A 10,740-nucleotide genomic window follows, 5' to 3' on the forward strand; every position below is an offset into this window, starting at 1 on the left:
AAAAAAAAAAAAAAAAAGAGAAAAGCCTATAAATAGTTCCAGTTCTGTTGACCTTTATGAGTGCCATCTAGTCAAGTCTGATAGGGTGTCATGCCCTGCCCCCGAAGTCTATTTTTGGTATTACCCAGTGACTTCATAGCTTTGCTCCCCTTGCTGCTCTGTTGCACACCCTTCGTGTTTCACCCTGGTGTGGTGGAGTCAGATCGGGCACAATTCTCACACTGTATTTCCAGTGTTGTCCCCCATAGTGCAATGGTCAGTGAGGGAGGTCGTGTCTAATTGTGGGGTTGGCCCTATGGTCCTTTCTGTGCTTTGGCTGTTCTGCGTAGGAATATCATCTTTGGGACTTGGTGGGCCTGGTTGCATTCCACTCTCTCTTTCTCTCTCCTTCCCTCTTAGTTTGATCCCTTGGTTCTGAGCAGAAATGCCCAAGAGAAGGGATTTGATTCCTTCTTTATAGAGGAGGAAACTGTGATACAGGTCTAGGAATGGTCTAACTTTGTAACTGTGGGCAAGTAATCAAGCCAGAGATTTTGAGTATGGGTTGATCTGACTTCACATCCCCTGCCACCGACTCTGTTCTTTGAGATCTACAATCTATGTAAAAGAGGGAGAGCAGGAAGACCAGAATGAAAGAGGGGTAAAAGACAAGGAACAATTAAGGGCATGCATCAAAATACAGAAGAAACAGATGGAATACTTTTTCTTATATGTTACCCACATCTCTTCCCCAAAGGCAGTGGCCTGCGTTTGTTTCCATCTGTGGATCTGTATATATTTAAGTTTAGTGGTCTATCCTTAGTGAGCCATTTGGGTTTTAAAAGTGTTTTGTTATCAGAGAGTCGTAAGGTATATTGTACAATTTAATTATTAGATTATCATATTAGTTTATCTGTCTCTCACTAAGACCAATTTGCTAAAGCTTAGACATATACTCTGACATTTGATTCTCTATTCTGCTACCATTCAGCAGAATACTGCTCGTGATTCTAACGATAGTTACATACTTCATTGATTAGCAATTATTGTATTAATATATTCTTCATTTTCTGCACTGATTACTTTTCCCCCCTCCTTTCAGGGTTCCCAGTGCCGGTTTCGACACTGTGAAGAAGCCCTTGGCAGTGACACTGTGTGTTCGTTATGGAGAGAGGGGAAATGTTTAGATCCCCTTTGCAGATTTAGACACATGGAAATGCAGGTAGAGTTCCTCAACATCATCAATTTCGTCAAACGTTTTGCCGTTCAAGAACATTGAAATGTATATATGTTTACAGCAATAAGAAAATGATTGTCTCACTGCCAATAGCCAAAAATCAATTTCTGCCATTTAGCATTTTGCTAGATTTAAATTCTTAGAAGCCTAGAGGAGCCTGTTTTAGGGGCACCCATTGTATCGGTCAAAGAAAGGGCATGACTAGGAAACGCTGAAAGGTGGGAAATACACATGATCATAAGTCCGTAGTTAAGCCTAGTATAGCACACTGCATTTATTGTGAATGTGGCGTCTGATTATTACATTTCCCCCGTCCCATCTATCTAGCAAAACTGCAGCATTTCATGCTTCTGGGAAACTCAGCCTCTTGGCTGTGTGAAGATCAGTTGTGTCTTTTATCACAGCAAACCTCGAAATATCAATGGACTGTTTTTGCCACCAAGTAGCAGTGAGTATATTTTTGAATAACATGGATATAGCATTTTAAAGTCTGGTCTTGGAGTAGCAGCGAAAATGGCATTAAATAGAATATGACAAGGTAAGCAATGCCGATTTTCTAGCCAGTGGATTATACAGAATGATTCTGTGAAGAATCAAAAGATGAAGTTTAGAATGTGTCATTAAGGAGTTAATAAGATATTGAAGTGAACAAAGAAGCTGGAATTTCTCTGATTTTTGTGTGCTTAAGGTGGAGTTTGCTCATTTGGAAAGTGAAAAGACTACTGGTATCAGCAGATTAAATGAGTCTGTGTCCCAGCAAAGCCTAATGTACCTGGAGCCAAGCTTAGAGGCTAGGGCCTTACCACTCCTTTGACTGTGCAGAGGCTTACTTGGTAGGTGGGAGATTAAGGGCAGGCTCAGGATGACACAACTCCATTTCTGGCAGAACAGTCATACTTTGTGCTTCTTTCTAGGCTTCAATTGTGGAAATGTAAGATCCCATTGTTGTAAAAACTAAAATAGCATTGCTTTTGAGCAGTCCCCACAATGATTGTAGCAGTTTGTTTCTACGAAGATTTATAGCCTTGAACCCCTATGGGACAGTTTTACTCTGCCTTATGTAATCAATACAGGTCAGAACCCACGGGACAACAACAAGTTGAGAGTGCTCCTGATCCTATGATGCAGTGACACTTAAGCTGATCTCTGAGAAGGGTAGGCTTTAGATACTAGAACCAAAAGGAACGAATGGCAAGACCTTACTCAAGAGGTTGGCAGTGGCAGGTTTCCACGACACTGTGGTGACTCCACTCTCTTGCTATGGCCATCGTAGTTCTTTTGATGCCATGGCTCTAAAGATAAACTCAAAGTGTAATGGAATTTGTGGATTTGAAAAATTGGCTTCAGCTAATTTTCAGCAAATGGACAATTTTAGCTGTCTTCGTTTTAGTCTCTACTCAAAGCATTAATCATATACATGCAGCTTTGATAAATGCCCTCATCCTCACTAGACTATAAATGAGAGTGGAGCTCTTAATTACTTCCTTACTACTGTGTTGCACAGTGTCTGAACACAGATACTCAGTAAAATTGAATGTGGAGAGGATAGGTAGATAACTATTAAAACATAACCTGCTAAGATGACATTTACTATACCTACTTAAGTGATTAACTTCATCTCATTGATTTACATAATGTGAGACTTTATGTCATGTGATACGTTGAATGAAATTTTTATCAAGTCAGTAGTTTGATCCTTCATGATATATGGGTAAAAATTACTGTCTCTCTAACTAATTGTATCAGGACTGGAGAGATTAAAAAAAAGACTGCCTCTCTGGGCAAAAATTGGTGCGATATCAATGTAGATTACAATTACTGTGATCATCATTAATAAGACGTACTCTGGCATAAGTGATATGGAGATACATTTTACTATTCTCATTTGGAGATATAGAAATGAAAACTGAATGTAATTTGTGGCTTTCCTAAGAGTCTCAGTGTCTTCAAGAAGTGGCATGGCATGAAAAATAAGCTTTTCTCTCTCCCAATAGGAGTCAAACTTAGATTCATGTATTTGAACCAAACTCTTGACTTCCCCAGGCATTCAATATCTATAATAGAAGAGTAATTAGATCCATAGGCTGAGATTAATACCCTTCTTGCCTCTACAGAAAAGGTCCTAGGTGGAACAGTGGGCTAAGTGTTAGGCTGCAAACGAAATGTCTTTGATGTGATTTCACAGGAGGAAGATGAGGCTGTCTGCTCCCATAAATATTACAGCCTCAGAAACCACATGGAGTAGTTCGACTGTGTCTCCCAAGATCAGTAGTTCTACACTGTCTGATGTAGTCTGTGCTCTAAGCTCATCTCCGCAGCTGTGGCATGCCGCGGCAAGAGACAACAGGAAGCCCCAAACACCTACTTCATTCTCCAAAGATAATAAAATCATGCCCACATACATATTTGGAATTAATTCTGTCCTGTATTACAATTTATGTCCATTAACTCAAGAAACTCCATCTCTCAACGGACTTATTCCTTTCCTTACCTATTTTGTTCCTATAGAATTCTTTCTCATCTCTATCCCTGAACCTTCCCACCATCTTTATGCTCTAATGTAAAAGTGGTTCTCCCCAGTCCCCTACTTCTCCTGTAGGGTTTTCAGGTAGGAGCTGCTCATTCTACCAATTCTCAAGTACCACTGGATACAAAGGTGAGATGGGAGTTACCTTGACTATCATTGCCCCTTTTAAACTATTCTCTGTCATACCTCCCTGAGTCCATGCAGCTTGAATCTTCATAGTTAAATTCTCAATGTTTCTTTTACTTGTCTTTGTTTATGTCATACCTGGGTCATTCCTCCTCATTTTTCAGCTTTCACAAGTCACTTTATCAATACTCATGTATCAGTTCTTTGTCATTTAAATACACAAAGAGTGGGTACCCCCTGAAAGAACCAGAATTGTTCTGGCCAGAGCAGAGCTTTTGTAGTATGCATTTTTCCTCGCTAGGAAAGCATCCTGCAACTCTCTCAAAGTTAGTGCATCCAGTCACGTCACCTGGGAAGATTCTCTCTGGTTAAGGTGAATTATTTCATAAAAGCTGTTTTGCTTGAACTTACTTTTTTTTGTGATGGCCATTTTAAGAGAAAAGCATGTGGCTGTGAAATTTTGTTTCCTGCTTGGGAAAAAATACCATGGAAACTGTTGTGTGGCTGAACACAGCTCACAAGGACAGAACTATAGGAAAAACTCAAGTGTACAAGTGGTTTTCTTGTTTCAAAAATGGTGAAATGTCGATTTATGACAGACTTTGTTCTGGACGTCCGTCAACTTCCCAAACAGATGAAATGTGGTCTCGTAATGCATTTGGAGTTCTTTCTACCAGGTCAGACTGTTAATCAAGTTTCTATTTAGAAGTTCTGAAGATGCGTAGCAGTTTGTGACCATAAAAAGGCCTTATTTGTGGCAGATGGGGGACTGGTTTTGCCACCACAACAATGTACCTGCTCATGTTTTAAAAAACAAACAAACAGACAAACAAAAACAGCATGCCTCTCTTGCCCCATACTCCTTACTTCTGTTTGTTTCCATGAATGGAAAGGGACATAAAAGGACAGTGATTTGACGGTGTAGAAGAGGTGAAGGGAAAAAAAATGAGGGAGGTGCTGTCAGCCATCCAAACAGATGAGTTTGAAAAATATTTCCAAAAATAGAATCGTAGATTTGACAGATGCAGTAAGTGTAATTGGAGAGTACTTTGAAGGTGATGAGGTTGTTTTGTAAACAAATTTAAATACATGGCTTTGAAAAAAATCCAGTTTGGAGGATACCCCTCTTATATCCGTTACCCTGGTCTCTCAGTTCTTTGAACCCCTCTTCTCCACCGAAAGTATTCTCCTCTTTTTCTATAACTCGCTTTATGGTCAGAGTCTAGACTCCAATTACTACCCTCTAACCTGTCATCTTAATATCCTATATCGCATACTCTGACCTAGTTTTAAAATTTCTTTAGAAGCCTGATTTAAAGTACGCTACAAACCCACTGGGACGTCTGACGCATTTATTCTTTCGCATCTTCATTATCTTGCACCCCCTTGATAGCGTCTCTCACCTCTCTCGGGTAGCCTGCTCCTTAAACACACCCTCCCACTCCTTGCCGCTTTCTTGCTTCATTTTACTCATTTAACAACAATTATGCTGATTCAGTACACTCTCCATGTACTCAGTGTTTGCATACTACAACTTAAGATGGTTGGAGAAAAATATATAACCATGTTGGTGGGTTAAATCCATGATTAGGAGCCTCAGTTGAGCCCTTAATATTGACTGGCAATCATACTATACGGCACTCCTTCAGTTCGTCCCTACTGTTCTTATCCATTATTATATTTCTATCCTGTTCTTAAACCTCAAATACCTCTTCCCCTTCTTACTCTCCAACGATGATTTTACTGGGCTTTGAATAACTTAGTGGACTGAGAAACTTTGGAAAAGAATAGTGCCATAAATTCCCATCACTACATTTACTCTCATCAGCTAGCATCTGTACCTCCTATCTTTTCCCCACTCTTAACATACATGAGCTGTTCCTGAGCTAAAACCAAACACTGACATCAAATTAATTAAAACTCTTAGTGATCCTATGCAGGGTTTATAAGGCTATAAATCATTATCAGAGGAGATAGTCTCATCTTTTTCCTTAGGAGCATCTGGGGGATTTGAATGGCCAACCTTAAGGCTGGCAGCCCAATGCTAACCCACAGCTCTAGCAGGATCCTTCAACTTTCCATACTCTTGTCTACATCCTATTTTTTTTCCCATGTGTCAACTAGATTTTAAGGAGCCATGGAGGCTTTTAACTGTAGCGTTCCTGTCAGTGATAATGGTTCAATTGCAGCACTAACTTGTCTATTAAAGGTCACTGAATTCAGCAACGCCACCCCCCTCTCTTCTAAGTTATTTTCTTTTAACTCTTATTCAATACTTCATATCAGCAGACAGTACGTGTTTTTCTTAATTATTGAAAAAATTTATTCTCTATTATCTTGATGATTTTCTCACAAGCGAACAATTGACTAGAAATCCAAGAAAAGAATAAGATAAAAACTATTATTCCCTTTGAAGTCGTTCTTAAAAGAGTTATTTATGATTGCTGCCATCAGACTCTGCATCCTCTCTTACCTGTTGCAATTGTGTCAATTCTCACATGCTCACTGAGAGGCATTCTTTAGGATAAGAGTAGAACTGGTCCTTAACGTTTCTGAGACTAAATCTTTATAGGAGCACACCACTCATTTTTCCCCACGAATCACAAACCTTGTGGTTACCAGCTCAATGCACCATCCACTATGCTACCTACCATGCCGTCTTCTATTCTTTCTTAATCCCATACTAATTAGTTTTTTTTTAGCCTCTATCACCAATTACATGCATTTTTAAGTCCCTTGGTCAGGTCTTAGTATTTATACAACTTGAATCATTAGCAGGGTTAGACACATTAAATCCCCACCTTTACCCATGACACTGTGCATTTTTTGGTCCCTCTTACATCCCTAATGGCCTGTTGTCACTTTCTCTTTCTGATTTATCCCCATCTACTCAACCTCTTACATTTGAATTGTTTTAAAGCTTACCTCTGGCTGGGCCTGGTTTCCCTGTCAACCACTTGGTAGTACTATTTAGATTGTTGGCTTCGAGTACTATCCATATAACAATGATTTTCAAATTCATCACTCCTTTCCGTACATTCCTCCTGAAGTTCAGGTCCTTATAGTCAACTATCCTCTTGAATTCTTAACTTGGATGGTTTATATACATTTTACATTAAACATGTCCAAAGCTAAAACCTCAGTTTCACCAGGAAATGGGTTGGTGCCACATCTTACCTCCTCCATTTTCACTAATGGGAGGAAGAATCCAACTCCACTTCTGCCTGAGGAGGATTCTTATGAGACAGAGGTCATACAAGCCTCCACCCTCCATCCTTCTTTATCTTATTCTGACGCCAATGGTCTACCCACAGCACTCGACTTCTCTGCTGGGATGGCTAATCTGTTGCGAGTGGCCATGCAGGATTCACAGATAATACTCATGATTAGCAGGTAACCACAATGCAGGATCAGAAAACATTAAAAAGATAATCCTGTGTCCACAAAAATGCTTCTTCTTCTCCATGCCAGCAGCCACGTCTCTCTCTGGTCTTCAGACTCTCAGCCACATGACCCCTTGGCCTTTGCCCTGTAGCAAAGCTCCCTTAACATTGATACGTACTCAAAGCGTACCCCATTCTGCTAGCCAGGTTCCTGTTGGTCTCCTGGAAGGGTGGGACTTGTCTACGCCGTCCCACGGTCTCAGTTCCTCTTCCCTGCGGTGTCATGCTGTCGGTGCTCGGCGGCCTTTGCACTTCAGGCAGGGACATCACATGCATCCCCGTGGCGGCTCTTCTTATTTTGGTTTGAATGCTTTTATTGGCATACAATTCACATATAACACAATTTAATAGTTCGATCATATTAAGAAGAGTTGTACAATCATCCCTACAATTAATTTTGGTACATTTTGTTCTTTCTCATTTTCACGGCTGTCAGCTCCCTGCTCTCCTCAAGCTCCCCTGCCAGCACTCTAGGTAATCATTAATCCAGTTACTGTCTCAATCAAGTTAGCTCTCCTGGAATTCATGTACAGGAAAATAATACAAAGCAAAACCAAAGAACAACAAAAAAACAACACTGACAAAAAAGAGGAAAAACCTCAATTACAAAGAAAGCATTAAACTTTAAAAACTGAAATCATTTTAAAAGGGTCAAAAAGGTGATTAAATGGTATGGAATTACATTTAAAAAAATCTTTTTATTGGGAGCTCATACAACTCTTATCACAATGCATACATACATCAATTGTGTAAAGCAAATTTGTACATTCATTGCCCTCATCATTCTCAAAACATTTGCTCTCCACTTAAGCCCCTGGCATCAGCTCCTCATTTTTACCCCATCCCTCCCTGCTCCCCCGCTCCCTCATGAACCCTTGATAATTTATAAATTATTATTTTGTCATATCTTGCCTTGTCTGACATCTCCTTTCACCCACTTTTCTGCTGTCTGTCCCCCAGGGAGGAAGTTATATGTAGATTCCTGTAATCGGTTCCCACTTTCTACCACACCCTCCATCCACCCTCCCTGTATCACCACTGGTCCTAAAGGGATCATCTGTACTGGATTCACTGTGTTTCCAGTTCCTATCTTTACCAGTGTATATCCTCTGGTCTAGCCAAATTTGTAAGGTAGAATTTGGATCATGATGGGGGAGGAAGGGAGGAAGTATTTAGGAACTAGAGGAAAGTTGTATGTTTCATCATTGCTACACTGCACGCTAACTGGCTCGTCTCCTCCCCGTGACCCTTCCGTAAGGGGATGTCCAGTTGCTTACAGATGGGCTTTGGGTCTCCACTCCACACACCCCCTCATTCACAATGATATGAATTTTTGTTCTTTGATTCCTGATACCTGATCCCTTCGACACCTCATGATCACACAGGCTAGTGTACTTCTTCTATGTGGGCTTTTTGGCTTCTTCCATGCAGGCTTTGTTGAGCTAGATGGCCGCTTGTTTACCTTCAAGCCTTTAAGACCCCAGATGCTATGTCTTTTGATAGCCAGGCACCATCAGCTTTCTTCACCACATTTGCTTATGCACCCATTTGTCTTCAGCAATTGTATCATGGAGGTGAGCACACAGTGATAATAGTTTTTTTTTGTTCTTTGATGCCTGATAACCGATCCCTTCGACACCTCATGATCACACAGGCTGGTGTGCTTCTTCCATGTGGGCTTTGTTGCTTCTGAGATAAATGGCTGCTTCTTTACCTTCAAGCCTTTAAGACCCCAGATACTATATCTTTTGATAGCCAGGCACCATCAGCTTTCTTCACCACATTTGCTTATGCACCCACTTTGTCTTCAGCAATTGTGTTGGGAAGGTGAGCATCATGGAATGCCAGTTTAATAGAACAGTGTTCTTCCATTGAGTGGAGGCCCAATGTCCATCTTCTAAGTATGGAATTACATTTTAACCTAACTACATCTTCCACAATTGACTTTACAATACTCTCTGTCTGATAGCAGGCTATTCATATCTAGACTAGGTTCAGAGATGATTCACTAGAGGCTTAATCCATGTAAGGACTCTACAAATGGACTTTGGACTTCCATTGTCATACATAGCCTTCTGCAAACCAGGTGTTCAGAATTCAAGCTTTAATACCATTCTCTTTTCCGGGTTTGAATTTATTATGTACAATTTGTGAAGCATGCGGGCTAGCACGCTTCTTCCACGTAGACTTAGTTGACACCCCACTTAGATGGCTGCTTGTTTCAGGACATGATGCTTTTTATCTTTTTGGGTGGTTTGGAGATTCCTCTTCTTGATTTTGAAATGGTTCTCATACAGTGTATAATGGCAAAAAATGGGCCTGGCCAATCTCCAAGTTAGGTATTGTGCATCATATTTGCATGCCCTCCCAATCATTTGATAAGCTTCAGAGATGATGGATAGAAGAGCCACACCAAGTGAATTTTGCTTCAGTGCAACTACCTCACTCCTAAACCTGATTTCTGAACCTTCCTGAACATTCTTTTTGGATAAAAACCACCCTTTAGATCTCAAGTGACTAATTACATTTTAAGGTGTCTATCACTCACTGCTATTGAGTCAATTTTGACCCATGGTGACCCTATAGGTCAGGGTATAACTGCCTCCTGTGGGCTTCCAAGACTGCAACTCTTTTGGGGAATAGAAAGCCTCTTCCTTCTCCTGTGGATTGGCTGGTGGTTTCAAACTGCTTACCTCTCAGTTAGCGGTTCAAGTGTGACCACTACGTTACTAGGGTTCCAAAAATGTTTATATTTGCCTAGTATTCTTCTTCCCCTTATAGAGCTGTCAATAGTTTGCCTGGAAAAACAGCCATGGTTGAGTGTGGCTCCAGACCTTAGGGATGATGAAGACCCATAGTCTGGGTGGTCCTGCAAGTTTTTATCAGACCACTAAGCCTGGCCTTTTATGTCTTGCATCTTGTTTTACATTTTTCTTCCACTTTTTCCAGGCTTTTCTAAGATGATCCATTCGGACCACTTGTAGTGGTTGCTGGGTACCATCTAGTTCTTCTGTTTCAGGGTCATGGAGAATAGGTGTTTACATGGTCCATTAGTCGGTTTGACTAATTGTGCCCATATGTCTTTAACATACATTGCTCTTTATTCCTCCTCTGCACAGGGAGAGACCAATTATTGCCCACACATGGCCACTTATAAGCTTTGAAGACCCTATTCACTTCCCACTAAAGTAGGATATGGAGCATTGTTTTTGTGGACTATGTTATGCCAATAAACCTGGGTTGTCCCTGAAGCCATAGTCCTCAGTCTACAGGCCAAGCAATTCATCCTTACTAGGTGTTTGGTTATGTCTAAGCCGTTTTTATAACTTTGCTCCCTGTATGCTCTACCACCTTCATGGATGTAATTGCAGTAAAGGTATATATACATATACAAATATCTGCTGTTAAACATAGATTTTATATATATA

The 10,740-nt window shown here is 40.5% G+C and overlaps 1 protein-coding gene across 2 annotated transcripts in view; it reads left to right on the top strand.

Annotated features, from left to right (window-relative positions):
- Positions 1–1,174: 1,174 nt before the first annotated feature.
- Positions 1,175–10,740, top strand: part of CUNH12orf50 (chromosome unknown C12orf50 homolog) — a 49,556-nt gene continuing 39,990 nt past the window's right edge. Inside the window, exons 1-2 of one of the 2 annotated variants that reach the window (XM_004700417.2) lie at positions 1,175–1,201; positions 1,544–1,664. In XM_004700417.2, the coding sequence (XP_004700474.1) occupies positions 1,190–1,201; positions 1,544–1,664 (133 nt within the window). In that variant the 5' untranslated portion in view covers positions 1,175–1,189. The remainder of the gene's footprint in view (positions 1,202–1,543; positions 1,665–10,740) is intronic. The other variant, XM_045293416.1, reaches the window with a different exon arrangement.

Source organism: Echinops telfairi, unplaced genomic scaffold, assembly GCF_000313985.2.
Source record: "Echinops telfairi isolate 266 unplaced genomic scaffold, ASM31398v2 ScPeMD7_2;HRSCAF=8, whole genome shotgun sequence".
In the NCBI taxonomy this organism is placed as follows: Eukaryota; Metazoa; Chordata; class Mammalia; order Afrosoricida; family Tenrecidae; genus Echinops; species Echinops telfairi.